This window comes from Monodelphis domestica, chromosome 4 (genome assembly GCF_027887165.1).
Source record: "Monodelphis domestica isolate mMonDom1 chromosome 4, mMonDom1.pri, whole genome shotgun sequence".
NCBI classification, from domain to species: Eukaryota; Metazoa; Chordata; class Mammalia; order Didelphimorphia; family Didelphidae; genus Monodelphis; species Monodelphis domestica.
This window is the reverse complement of record NC_077230.1, coordinates 432,865,350-432,878,430: the sequence shown is the minus strand read 5'-3', so window position 1 is coordinate 432,878,430 and position 13,081 is coordinate 432,865,350. Positions and strand designations below refer to the sequence as shown.

The window sequence follows — 13,081 nt, the reverse complement described above, 5'->3', positions numbered from 1 at the left end:
GAGACAGGGAGGGGAGGGAGAAGAAAGGGATGGAGAGAGAGGGGGAGGAGGAGGGAGAGATATAGGAGGGGGAGGGAGAGAGACGGGGGAGGGGAGACAGGGAGGGAGGAGGAGGAGAGACAGAGAGGTAGGGGGAGGAGAGAGACAGTGAGGGGAAAGGAGGGGAGAGGAGAGGGAGGAGAGACAGAGATGGGGAAAGGAGGGGAGATAGAGAGGGCGGGGAGAGAGAGGGAGAGGGAGGGGCTCCATCAAACCCCTCCTTCCTCAGCCCTCACATGCAGCAGGTAATTAGTGAGGCCTCTCCCCCCACCACTGGGGCCCCCCTTATTTTAGGCAGAAGAGATGCCCCCCCGGAATGGCTTCCAAGGCTGGGTTGCTGGTCTGTGGACTCGGTCTCCATCCCTTGAGCCCAGCCCTGATGCTCGCTGGGCTTCTGTTTCCCTGACTGGAGATGATCTCCGAGATCTCTGTCCAATCCTGACCCCGGCTGTGGCCACTCCTTGGGAAGGGCTTCAAACGGGATTTGAGGGACAAGGGGAAGGGGAGGCCTTTTGCAAATGGCTCTGTGGGTGTCTGTGGGGGGGCTCCTGGGAAAAGAATATTGGGGAGGGGCCCAAGGATTCATCCATGTGTACCCTGGAATGCTCTCCGAGATCATGGAGCCGCTTTACTCGCCCACAGAGGGCCAGGGCACAGCCCAAGCCCCCTGTACCTACCTCCATGACAGAGCTGGGATCCCAGTGGACAGCACCTGACCTTGCCTCCCCCTGAGGCTCTGTGACCCCACCCACCCCTCTCCCTCCTGTGCACGGTTTACTCTTTGCTCTCTAAGACTGCATTTCTTCTCCGTGGGAAAGGGAAGGAGGCATTAATGTGGGCACTTGAGGGAGGAAGGGGGCAGAGATGTGGGGAGACGGAGGCCCAAAGAGATAGAGACAATTGAGTGGGTGGGGGTCCAAGAGGCAACTGCAGGATGCAGACCAAAGGACAGGACAGAGGGAGGTGTGTCTGCACAGCAATAGCAGCAGGGGTGGGAGAGGGGAAGATGCTGGGGGAAGAGCTGCTCCCAGATAAAAGGATGAATCAAAAAATGGAGAGCCCCACTCACTCTTGTCATGGGGTACAGAGGGAGGAGAGGGAGGGGGGAAAGAGGAGGAGGAGGAGGAAGGAGAGAGGGAGGGAGGGGAGAGAGACAGAGAGAGAGCGCTGGAGAAAGGTGCAGCCCAGGAGAGAAGCCAAGAACAAGGGGAAGAAAGCCAGGGCCGGGGAAACATGGGGACTCCCAAAGGCAGCTTGGGAAAGGCTCCCAGCTGCGGAAGGAGAGCGGGAAGGGCTCTGGGACACAAAGATGGCCATGGCAGCAGCTCCATGCCTTCCCCAGCCCCCAGATACACAGGGATGAATACCAGTGAGCCAGCACAGAAGGCCTCAGAGAAGGGCACGGGAAGAGATGGAGTCACTCACACCCAGATTAACAGTCAGAGAATGCAGAAGTGGGCACTAAGAGAATGGCAAAAGCCCATGCCCATAGTCATGCTGATGAGAGGAACTGGGCTGAGACAAAGGCATTCGTGGGAAGAATCTGCAGCAAACAAGGGATGGTGGAGAAAAGGCCCCGAAAGAGTAGCCATCCCTGGCTGGGCTCCGATGCCTCCAGACCCCGAGGGCAGGCAGTCCAGATTCAGTCTGCGGAGATGGTGACACCCTCCCGGAGGGAGGACCAGAGGGAATGATGGCGAGCCAGCCTGTGGGACAGGCAGCCAACCTCAGATTGTCTGAGGGGGAGGAGCAGGTGGCCACACCTTTAGGAGCTGCTGTGGGAGCTAGTCACTGAGCCCAGCAGAGTGGGGGAACCCCCCAAACGTGCAGCAGAAATCCCCAGGACCCCAAACCATGGGATGAAGGAGGCAAGGGGGCACAGGCTGAAGCCCAAACACAACCCTTCCCTCCCGAGGGGGCTGCTCAAGCATCCCAGACTTGGGAAGAGCCTCCAGGTTGGAGCCCTGCCTGGACTCCTCTTCTCCCCCATCTTTGCTCCCCCTCCCCCCTGGGGTGGTGACCCTGCTCTGAAGCCAGCAGGCCTCTCTGGGAGGCTCTGCGGGGGTCTTTCCCATCCCTGGCTCCTTCCCTCCCTCTGTGTGTCACTGGGCTCACTCTTCCTCTCTGTCTGGCTCTCTCCCGCTCTCCCGTGCCAGTCCCTGTTGCTGTGGTAACACTGCAGCAGGCACCAGGTGGTTGGGGAGGAGGGGCTGAGGCTGGGCCTGGGCTGGGGGAGGGGGCGGGGAGAGACCGCAGCCGGGCCCAGGAGAAGAGGAGGCAGGCAGGAAGCCACAGAAGGGGGGGTCTTGGACCCTCTACTCCGTGGGCATCCCCATCAGTTAGTCAGAAGCTCCATGGATGGGGGAAGGCTGGGGCAGGGCAGGACAAACTCCTCAGCCGATGGGCTCTCCCCCCACCCCAGGGGTGGGGAGGGGGAGGCAGCCCAGGAGAGAGCCCCTCCCCCAAACGGGATGAGGTTTCCATGGCACCCTGGCTTGGCCCCCAAGGCGGCAGTGAGAGCCCTGGGGCAGGAGAGAGCCGAGGAGGCAGGTATTGCAGAACCATGGCCAGAGCCAGCCTGGAGACAGCCCCAAGCCTGGCCTCCAAAGCAGGATGGCCAACAGGCCAGGTCCAAAGGGCATCCGGGCAAAGGTCGGGCCGGACAGAGGGCCGCAGAGGCACCAAACATGGCCCAGGACCCGAGCCGGAGGAGGAGGAGGGTGGGCCTGCTGGGCTATGGGCGCCTTGGTGAGTAGCTGCCCAGCTCCTGAGTCCCTGCCCTGCCCCGGGCCTCCCTGGCTCCGGGCTCCTGACCTGGCCAGCCGGCTCTCTCCCACCCCAGGTCAGGCCCTGGTGGCTCGGCTGCTGGCAGAGGGGCCTCGGCACGGCCTGGAGCTTGCCTTTGTCTGGAATCGGGACCCGGGGAGGCTGCAGGGCGCTGTGCCCCCTGCCCTGCGGCTCTCGGAGCTCGGTGCCCTGCGGGATAGGTCAGTGGTCTCCCGCCTAGTCCTGGGGGGGGGGCGCCCATTTGAGACTCCTGGGGCTGGGGGGGGGGCTGCCCTTCAGAAGCCTTTGTTCCCTCCCCCTCCCTCCCCCTCCTGTCTACAGGAGCCCAGACCTGGTGGTCGAGGTCGCTCACCCCCAAATCATCCACGACTTTGGGGCCCAGATCCTGAGCCACGCGGACCTGTTGGTGAGGCCTTGGGCGAGTCCTTTCCCCTCCCAGCTCTAGGATTCCCGTGAAAGCCCCCAGGAGATCCCGCTGCCCCCACCCTGCCACGTCCAGCCTCCCCTCCAGGGCGCTCCCGGTCTGCTCTGAGGCCCCTCCTGGCTCCTGCGCTCCCTCCTCCTTCCACATTCCGCCGCCCGAGCTCGCCCCAGCCCTGCTCCCCGTCTCCGCAGGTGGGGTCCCCCTCGGCCCTGGCCCACAGGGACACGGAGCAGCGGCTGCTGGAGGCCTCCCGGCGGTCCGGCCGTTCCGTGTTTGTGGCTCGGGGCGCCTTGTGGGGAGCCGAGGACATAGCCCGGCTGGATGCAGCCGGGGGGCTCCAGGTAAGGAGGGCCGGGCCAGGGGGGGCTGCCCTGGGCAGGGCTGGGACGCCCCAAGCTTAGCGCCAAACTGTGCCCTCAGAGCCTCCGCGTCACCATGGCGACACACCCGTCGGGCTTCCGGCTGGAGGGCTCCCTGGGCCAGGGGCCGCGCCAGGGGCCGCCGCGGGCCGTGCTCTATGAGGGGCCGGTGCGCGGGCTCTGCCCCCTGGCGCCCCGCAACTCCAACACCATGGCGGCGGCCGCCCTGGCTGCCCGGAGCCTCGGCTTTGACGGAGTGGTTGGCGTCCTGGTCTCTGACCTCAGGTGAGCCGGGCCGGCCGGGCCGGGCGGGGGGGGGAGCAGCCTGGCGGGGCGCCCCGTACCCACTCGGCACCTGCGCCCTAGTCTGGTCGACCGGCACGTCATCGATGTCGAGTTGAGCGGCCCTCCGGGCCCCAGCGGCCAGAGCTTCTGCCTCCGGACCCGGCGAGAAAACCCAGCGGAGCCCGGCGCCGTCACGGGCTCGGCCACCCTGACCGCCTTCTGGAGCAGCCTCCTGGGTAAGGCCGGCTCCGGAAGCCTTGGACAGCTCCAGGGGATGGCCCCGGGCAGAAAGTAGGCCGCCCGGCAGCCCACGCTTCCCCCGGGCTTCCCTCGCCTGGGTCCCGGAGGGCAGGCCGAGGACCGGCGCCGCTGCCGTCTCCTCGGGAGGAGAGGGCCGAGGGGGCTCCGCTCTCTCTGTTCGTGGCAGAGGTGCCTCGGGCACCGGGCCGGGCGGGCTGGCCCTGAGGGGAGGGGAGGGCCGGGACTGAGCCGGCGTCTCCATCTGTCCGCAGCCTGTGGCAGCCCCCACCCCTCCGAAGCGGGCCTCCGGCTGTGCTGAGAAGCAGCTGCCGCTGCCACCGCGGGCTCTGGACGATGCCTCGGCGTCCGCTTTCTCACGCAGCCAATAAAATTTGGGGTTTCTTTGCCAGAACGGGAATGCTCGTCTCCTCAGGGGCTTCGTACCGGGACCAATGGGAGATGCCCAGATCACAGGCCGGGGGCTGCTCCCTGCCAGTCAGCTCAGGGTTCGGCCCTTTGTGAGGGGCGAGGAAGGGGCGGGATCGAGGGCCCCAGCGTTCGTGGCCACTCCTGGCTACCCACCCCAGCCTAGCTGGCCAGCATTTTGTCTGAGAATGCTCTGGGAGTCTCAGTGGACCACGTGCGTCCTGTGTGTGGCTGGGGCAGAAGCGCGCATGTGGTCTGGAGGCAGCCCAGCGGGTCAAATGTCAGCTTCAGTTTTCTCACACTGGCCTAGTCCTTCCCTCACTCCCCTCCCCTCCTCCCGGGCAACCCCGCTTCATGTGCTTGTCCCTAGTTTGTGTCTCGGTTTCCCCACTATGAACTTTGCGTTACTCCGACTCCGCCCTTCAGCTTCCCGAGGGATTCTGGGAAGGCAGCTGCAGGCCCGTCCAAGGAAGCTTCCGGGAAGCCTGGACTCCGGGGGGGCCGCGTTGCCTCTTGGGAAGTTAAGTCCCGCGTTGTCCCGCGTTATGCCGCGGTTCTTCCGGGAAGGACCGTGCCCCCGCACACCTCCGCCTGACCTCCATGGCCTTTTGGGCCCGCCGCGGGCGGTTCTGGGAAAGCGAGTCTCACTGTAGGCTAAGGGACTTCTGGGAAAGCGCCCCGCAGGGGTTTCTGGGAAAGCGTACCGAACGAGGCCGTTAGGACTTCCGGCCTCAGTCCTGGCGCGGGGACCTCTGGGAAGGCGAGTCCCGGAGGGGGCGGTGAGGTGGGGGCGGGGGCAGGACTTGTTGCCAGGCGACCCGGCAAGAGGGAGGGGCCCGGCCGGTCCCGGGCTCCGCCTGGGCCTCAGTTTCCCCATTGGCGGCTTGGGGCGGGGCGGGCCAGGGCGGGATCTCTAAGCGTCTGTCGTCCGCGTCCCCGCGCTTGACTCAGCTCCTCGGCCGGTGCGCTTGCTCCCGGCCCCTGCCTCTGCCCTCCGGTGTCTGGCTCTGAGCCTGCTATCTCTCGGTCTCTGACCCCGCCCCCATCTTAGCACCCCCCGAGCTCCGAGCGCACCGGGATGTCGGGGAGCCCTGGGCCGCCGGGCGCCCCGGCGGAGGGGGGAGCGGAGCCCCCGGTGGAGGTGTACCACGAGCGGCAGCGGCTGGAGCTGTGCGCTGTGCACGCGCTCAACAATGTCCTCCAGCAGCGACTCTTCAACCAGGAGGTGGCAGATGACATCTGCAAAAGGTGACCCGCCCCCATACACGCCCCGCCCATCCCCGGCCCCCCGGGGTGAGTCTCGGGGGGGGGGGGGTCAGCTGGAGGGGGGGGCGGCCGTCGCCCCGAGACTGACAAAGCGGGAAGGTGAGGAGCGAGTGAGAGAGTGCAGCTGGCCTGGGAAGGCCTTGAATGCCAGGCTAAGGAGAGAGAAGGTGCTTCTGAAGGCCCTAGGGAGCCATAGCAGTTGGCCAAGAATTAACTAAGGAGTGAGGGCAGAGCCAAGGCCGAACCAGGCTCCAGGGAGGGAGGACACCCGGGTCTCTGTGCCTGGAGGCGGAGTGCTTTTGGGGGTTCCCAGTGGAGGTTGTGGGGGAAGGGGGTGTCCCGGGCCCCACAATCCCTGTGGAGGCTGAGCTACTGGCCGGCCCAGGGGACGGTCTGGGGGGGAGGGAGTGGCCCTGGCTCCTCCGGGCCCCTCCCAGCGGCCCTGCCGCCCTGTCCAGGCTGGCGCCCGATTCCCGCCTGAACCCCCATCGGAGCCTCCTGGGCACCGGCAACTACGACGTGAACGTGATCATGGCGGCCCTCCAGGGCCTGGGACTGGCGGCCGTGTGGTGGGACCGACGGAGGTGAGAGCGCTGCCCGCAGCGGGCCCAGGGCGCGGGCGCTGCCGCCGGCCAGCCGGCTCAGCCCCTCCTCCCTGTCCGCAGGCCCCTGAGCCAGCTGGCCCTGTCCCAGGTCCTGGGCTTCATCCTCAACCTGCCCTCGCCCATCTCCCTGGGCCTGCTGTCCCTCCCACTGCAGCGGAGGCACTGGGTGGCCCTGCGCCAGGTGGGCGGCGTCTACTACAACCTGGACTCCAAGCTCCGGGAGCCGGTGGCGCTGGGGGGAGAGGACGAGCTCAGGTAGGGGCGCTTCCTCGGAGACCCTGGGGGGCCCTGAGTGACCCTGGGCGGCAATGGGAGGCCCTGGGTGGTGCTGGGAGACCCTGGGAGGCTCTGGGTGCCTCTGAGAGGTTCTGGGTAGTTCTGGGTGACTTAGGATGGCTCTGGGGGGCCCTGAGTGACCCTGGGAGGCAATGGGAGGCCCTGGGTGGTGCTGGGAGACCCTGGGAGGCTCTGGGTGCCTCTGAGAGGTTCTGGGTAGTTCTGGGTGACTTAGGATGGCTCTGGGGGGCCCTGAGTGACCCTGGGAGACAATGGGAGGCCCTGGGTGGTGCTGGGAGACCCTGGGAGGCTCTGGGTGCCTCTGAGAGGTTCTGGGTAGTTCTGGGTGACTTAGGATGACTCTGGGGGGCCCTGAGTGACCCTGGGAGACAATGGGAGGCCCTGGGTGGTGCTGGGAGACCCTGGGAGGCTCTGGGTGCCTCTGAGAGGTTCTGGGTAGTTCTGGGTGACTTAGGATGGCTCTGGGGGGCCCTGAGTGACCCTGGGAGGCAATGGGAGGCCCTGGGTGGTGCTGGGAGACCCTGGGAGGCTCTGGGTGCCTCTGAGAGGTTCTGGGTAGTTCTAGGTGACTTAGGATGACTCTGGGGGGCCCTGAGTGACCCTGGGAGACAATGGGAGGCCCTGGGTGGTGCTGGGAGACCCTGGGAGGCTCTGGGTGCCTCTGAGAGGTTCTGGGTAGTTCTGGGTGACTTAGGATGGCTCTGGGGGGCCCTGAGTGACCCTGGGAGGCAATGGGAGGCCCTGGGTGGTGCTGGGAGACCCTGGGAGGCTCTGGGTGCCTCTGAGAGGTTCTGGGTAGTTCTGGGTGACTTAGGATGGCTCTGGGGGGCCCTGAGTGACCCTGGGAGGCAATGGGAGGCCCTGGGTGGTGCTGGGAGACCCTGGGAGGCTCTGGGTGCCTCTGAGAGGTTCTGGGTAGTTCTGGGTGACTTAGGATGACTCTGGGGGGCCCTGAGTGACCCTGGGAGGCAATGGGAGGCCCTGGGTGGTGCTGGGAGACCCTGGGAGGCTCTGGGTGCCTCTGAGAGGCTCTGGGCCCATGGGCCCAGGAGGACAGGAAGGGTGAAGGAGAGGGGAGGATGCAGGGAGGCACTGAGGCTCGTGGGGCCCCCTGTCTCCCCCAGGGACTTCCTCTCTGCTGCCATGGCCCAGGGCCCGTGTGAGGTGCTCCTGGTGGTGACCAAAGACATTGAAGAATCGGGAGGCTGGCTGCAGGCGGCCTGAGGGCCCCCCAGCCCGGCTGGCAGCCTGTGACTACCTCTCCGGGCCACACAGCAGTGGCTCTGCCCGGGGCTGGCCCTGGGGCGCTCTGCGGCTTTGATCCACTTCAGCCTTACCTGCCTCGGGTGCTCCAGCCAGATTAGGGCCTCCTCCTGCCCCTCCTCCGGCTCCCTCTGCCCACCGGCAGCAGGCGGGCTGCCCGGGGCTCCCGGGGCCCTGCTGGACTTCTCCTCTTGGAGACCGACTTTTCCCATCTGTAAAATGGGGCCAAGCGGGGGAGGCAGCCGGGCTGCTGCGTGAAGCGCATTAAAAAGCTCTCGAGTGCACTCTCAGGGCGTCCTTGCGGCGGGAGGACCCCCGGGCTGGAACAGGGGGGGGCGGGGCGGGGCCCCACGGAAGGCACGTCCCTGCCGTCTCCGGGCCGCTCAGCTGGCGCCAGCTCAGGCCTTTCTATTCTGGGGCCTCGGGAAGAAGCCAAAAATGGCCCGGCGACAGGTGGGAGGGCGGCGCCGGCCCAGCTGTCTGGAGGGGCTGCTGACAGCTGACCAGCCCGATTTAGCCTCGGCGGAGCCTCGGGGTCTGGGCCCGCGATAAGGGCGGGGGCGGGGGCGGCCCTCATTGGCAGGGGCGCAGGCCGCGGGCCCTTATAACGGGCCAGCCGGGAGCCTGCGCGGCGGAAGGAGAGCGAGCAGGTGAGGCGGCGCGGGCGGGCGCGGGCGGGCTGGGGGCCCCGACTCTGCTTGGGCACTCTCCCCTCTCCCTCCTCTGCCTTCTCCCCTGTCTGCGCTCTCACTCCTCCTTGCCCGCCGCGCCGGCCTCTGTCCCCCCTCCTGCCGAATAAAGGTGTTTCTGTCCGGCCTCTGCTCCTCTCTCTCTGCCTCTGCCTCTGCCTCTGCCTCTCTCTCTCTCCCCGACTCCGCGCCTGCTCTCTCGTCCCCTCCCCCCCAGGACCCCAGGCAGGGGGTGGGCGCGGGACCTCGTGCCCGGCGGCGCTTCCAACCTGCCCATTTGCCAGAAGCAGCAAAGCCCAGAGAGGGCGGCACGTGGAGGCCGGGGCCTCGGGGTCCCTCCCGCCCGGGGGAGGACTCCCCTCCCCCCACCGCCAGGACAAGAGCCTCGTTGTGGGCCTCTCCGCCAGCCGGACAAAGAGTGCCTGTGTGTGAGGGGCTGCGCGGAGGAGCACATCTCTGCCGCGTCCGTCTCCATGGGAGCCGGGACCTTTCCCTCCTCATCTCCCCGGGTCCTGCCCGTCACTTGGCTCCCGTTTTCCCGCCAGGCTCTTCTGTCCATCGCTCCCCCTCCCTTTCCTCCGTCGTGGCAACCCCCAAAGGAGCCCCTCGCTTTGCGGCTGAGCCCGAGGCTCACCCCGGAGCGGCGTCCTCCTGCCTGGCTCCTGACCCCGGAGCAGGCGGGACCGGCGGGCCAAGGGGCTGCCTCTGCCGTCGGGGACGGTGCCACCCGCGCAGCCCACACTCAGCTCCCCAGGCCGGGCCTCCAGAGCCCGGCCGCCCCCTCCAGCTGGGCTTTCCCCTGGGCATCCGCAGGAGCTTCCACTTAGATTGAGGCCGCCCAGAGGAAGGAGGAGGGAGTGGGGGAGAGGGAGGACCGGCGGAGCAGAGCCCCGGGCCAAGGCCCTGGAGCAGGAAAGGAGCTGCCAGAGGCCCCGAGTCCTCGTCTTCCTCACACTCTCCTCCCCGCCCTGACCTCCCCCTTCTTCAGCCCTTTTCTCATTCTCGGGTGCCCACGTCTCCCTCCTTTCTCCCTGGCTCCTCACTCTTCTCCCTTTCTTCTCTCCCTCCCTTCCTCAGCTTTCCTCTCTTTCTCTCCCTTCCTTTCTTACTGTCTCTCTTCTCTTTTCTCTCTGCTTTCTGGCACTCCCTTCCTCCCTCTCTCTTCTCTATCTCTCCCTCCGGTCCCTTCTCTCTCCCTTCTCATTCTTTCTTTTCTCTGTCTTCTCTGTCACACTCTCCCTTGCTCCCTCTCTATTTCTCTTCCTCTCTCTCGGTCTCTCTCCCTCCCTCCCTCCCCCTTTCTCTCTCCTCTTTCTTCCATGTCTCTCCTCTCTCTTTTCTCTGCCTTGGTCTGTCTCTCCCTTCTTCTCTATCTCTCCCTCTCTTCTCTGTCTCTGTAGCTGTCTCTTCTCTCTCCTTTCTTTCTTCTCTTCCTCTTTCCCTGTCTCTCTTTTCTCTCTGTTTCTGACTTCCTCCCTCCCTGTCTTTTTCTTCTCTCTCCTGTCTCTCTTTCTTTCCCTTCCTCTTTCTCTCTGTCTCTTCTCTGTGTCTATTTCTCTCTCCCTCTGTCCTACCCTCTCTCACTCTTTCCTTTGTCTCTTCTTTCTTGCTCTTCTCTTTTCTCTCCTTCGCTCCCCCTCTCTCCCTCCCTTCCTCTCCCCCTCTCTCCCTCCTCCCCTCTCTCTCTCTCTCTCCCTCCTTCCCTCTCTCTGTCTTTTCCTCTTTTCTCTCTCCCTCTGACTCTTTCTGTCTCCCTCCCTTCCCCTCCTCCTCTCTCCCTTCTCTGTCTCCCTGTCTCTGTCTTTCTCTCTTCCCTTCCTTCCTCTTCTCTGCATCTGTGTCTTTCTCCTCTCTCTTCTCTGCCTCTCCCCCCTCTCACTCTTCTCTGTCGCTATCTCTGTGTGTCTCCCCTCTCTCTCTCTCTCTTTATTCTCCCTCTCTCTTCTCTGTGGCTCTCTCTCTTCTCTGTCTTTCCCTCCTTCACTCCTATCCCTCTCATCCCCACACCCTCTCTCCCTCCCTCGAACTCCCTCTCCCTGTCTTTTTTCTCTCTCATTCTCTATCTTTTCCGTCTCTCCTCTCTCTCCCTCTCTTCTGTGTCTCTGCCTTTCTCCTCTCCCTCTCTTTCTCTCCCCCTCCCTCCCCCTCTCTTTTGTGTCTTTTTATTTTTCCCTGTCTCTCTCATTTTCTTCTCCCTCTCTTCTCTGTGTCTCTCTTCTCTGGCTCTCCCTCCTTGTCTCCTATCCCTCTCACACACACACCCCCACACGCACCCACACTCCTCTCTTCCTCGGCCCCTCCCTTACACTACCTCTCTCTCCCCCTTCTCTCTTTCTTTCTGTCCACTGTCTTCTCTGTCTCTCTTGTTTCTCTCACCTCTTTTCTGTTCTCTCTCTTTTCTTTTTTCTCTCCCTTCTCTCTTCTCTCTCCTCTTTTTCCTTTCTCCCTCTCTCCCGTCTCTACTTTCTCTTTTTTCTATCTCCTCTCTGTACCTCCTCTCTCTTTTCTGTCTTTCCCCCCTCTCCCTTCTCTCTCTCCTCTGTCATTCTCTCCCCCTCCCTCCCTCTCTTTTTCTTTTTCCTTTTGTCTCTCCTCTCTTTATTCTCTCTCCTCACTTCTCTCTCTACTTCCCTCCCTCCCTCCTCTTCCTCTTTTTCTTTCTTCGCTCTCTTCACTCTCTCTGTCTTTTTCTCCCTCACATCCTCTCACTTTCTCTTTTTTCCTCTCTCCCTTCTCAGTTTTCTCCTTTTCTATCACCCTTTTCACTTTTTCTCTCCTGTTTCCCATCTGTCCATCTTCTCTGTCTCCCTTCTCTTCCTCTTTTTCTCTCTTCTCTTTTCCTTCTGTCTCTCCCACCCTCTCTCCATCTTCCTTTCCCTGTCTCTTCTCTCTCCCTTTTCTCTCTGTTCTTTCTCTCTTTCTGCTTCCCCCTCCCTCCATTTCTCTGTCTCTCTTTCCCTCTCACTCTCCCCCTCTTTCCTTCCCTTTCCTTCCTTCTCTTCTCTCTCTCTCTCTCTCTTTCTCTCTCTCTCTCTCTCTCTCTCTCCCCCCTCCCTCTTCCCTTTCCCTCCCCCTTCTCTCTCTTTTTCTGTCTTTCCTCTCTCTTCCTCTCTCCCTCACCCATTTTCTCCATTTCTTTTCTCTCTCAGTCCCTCTCCCCTCTCTCTCTCTGACCCTTCCCTCTCACTCTCCCTTCCACTCTTTCTTCCATCTCTCTTATCTCCCTCCTTCCCTCACTCTGTCTCTTTCTTCTCTCTGTCTCTCTCCTCTCCCTCTCCCTCCCTCCTCTCTCTCCCTCCTTCCTTCTCTCTTTCCCTCCTCCCTCTCCTCTCTTTTCTTTGTCTCACTCCTCTTTTTCTCTTGACTGTCTCTATCACCCTTCCTCCCTCTCTCTCCCTCTCTCCTCTCTTTCTCTATATCTCCCTTTTCTGTCTCTCCCAGTCCCTCTCTCCTCCCTCCCTTCCCTCTTGCTCTCTCTTCTTGTTTCTCTCTTCTCTTTCTCTGTCTTTCTTCTCCGTGCCTGTCTCCCTCTCTCTTTCTCTCTTCTTTCTTCCTCCTTGTCTCTCCTGTCTCTCCCTTCTCTTTCTCTGTCTCTCTTTCCTCTTTCCCTTGTCTCTATTCTGTCTCTCTCTTCTCTGTCTCTTCTCTCTCCCTTCTCCCTCTCCCTCCCTCCCCCTTTCTCAGTTTCTTCTCTCTCCTCTGCTTCTGTTTCTCTCTTCTCCATCTCTGTCATTATTCTCTTTCTCCCTTCACTTCTCTCTTTCTCTCTGTCTCTCTCTTTATCTCTCCCTTCCTCTCTTATCCCTCTCTGCCTCTCTTCTCTCTCTCTCCCCCCTTCCCTTCTGACTCTGTCTCTCTCTTCTCCTTCCTTCTCTCCCTTACTTTCTCTCATCTTCTTCTCTCTTCTTCCTTTCTCTCTCCGACTCTTCTCTATCTCTGTGTCTCTCCCGTTTTTGTGTCTCTCTTCTCTCTCTTTATCTCTCTTCTCTCACTGTGTCTCCATCTCTCTCCCTCCCTCTCTCTCTGTCTCTCCCTTCTGTCTCCCTGCCTTGTGTTTCTGTCCTTCTTCTCTCTATCCCTTTTCCCTCTTCCCTTCCCTCCCTCTCCCACTTTCTCAGTATCTCTTCTCTCTTCTCTGCTTCTGTCTCTGTTTCTTTTCTCCATCTGTCTCTTTTTTCTCTCTCCTTTCACTTCTCTCTCTGTCTCTTTCTCTGTCTCCTTCATTTCTTCTCTCTGTCTCCCCCTTCTTTAACTCTGCTTCTCTCTTCTCCCTCCCTCTCTCCTTTATTTTCTTTGTCCTCTTTTTCTCTCTCCCACCCTTCTCTTTCCCATTCCTCTCTCTATCTCTGTCTCTCTCTCCTCTCCATTCTCTTTTCTCTCTGTCCCTCCCTTCTCTTTTTC

General features: G+C 62.5%; 2 protein-coding genes across 3 annotated transcripts; both read left to right on the top strand.

Moving 5' to 3' along the window:
• Nucleotides 1–2,292: 2,292 nt before the first annotated feature.
• Nucleotides 2,293–4,546, top strand: ASPDH (aspartate dehydrogenase domain containing). 2 transcript variants are annotated; one of them, XM_056825623.1, is made up of 7 exons: nucleotides 2,293–2,787; nucleotides 2,882–3,026; nucleotides 3,148–3,232; nucleotides 3,442–3,591; nucleotides 3,671–3,894; nucleotides 3,976–4,130; nucleotides 4,407–4,546. In XM_056825623.1, exons 1-7 carry the CDS (start codon nucleotides 2,394–2,396, stop codon nucleotides 4,451–4,453), a joined length of 1,200 nt encoding a protein of 399 aa, XP_056681601.1. In that variant the 5' UTR covers nucleotides 2,293–2,393; the 3' UTR covers nucleotides 4,454–4,546. The 2 variants fall into 2 exon arrangements, with proteins under 2 accessions (XP_056681601.1, XP_056681602.1); XM_056825624.1 differs by lacking the exon at nucleotides 2,882–3,026 and having other exon boundaries at nucleotides 2,366–2,787.
• Nucleotides 4,547–4,756: 210 nt separating this feature from the next.
• On the top strand, nucleotides 4,757–8,808 carry JOSD2 (Josephin domain containing 2). The gene is made up of 4 exons (XM_056825638.1): nucleotides 4,757–5,808; nucleotides 6,285–6,410; nucleotides 6,492–6,686; nucleotides 7,853–8,808. The coding sequence occupies exons 1-4, from the start codon at nucleotides 5,639–5,641 to the stop codon at nucleotides 7,950–7,952; spliced, it is 591 nt and encodes a 196-aa protein (XP_056681616.1). The 5' UTR covers nucleotides 4,757–5,638; the 3' UTR covers nucleotides 7,953–8,808.
• The last annotated feature ends 4,273 nt before the right edge of the window (nucleotides 8,809–13,081 follow it).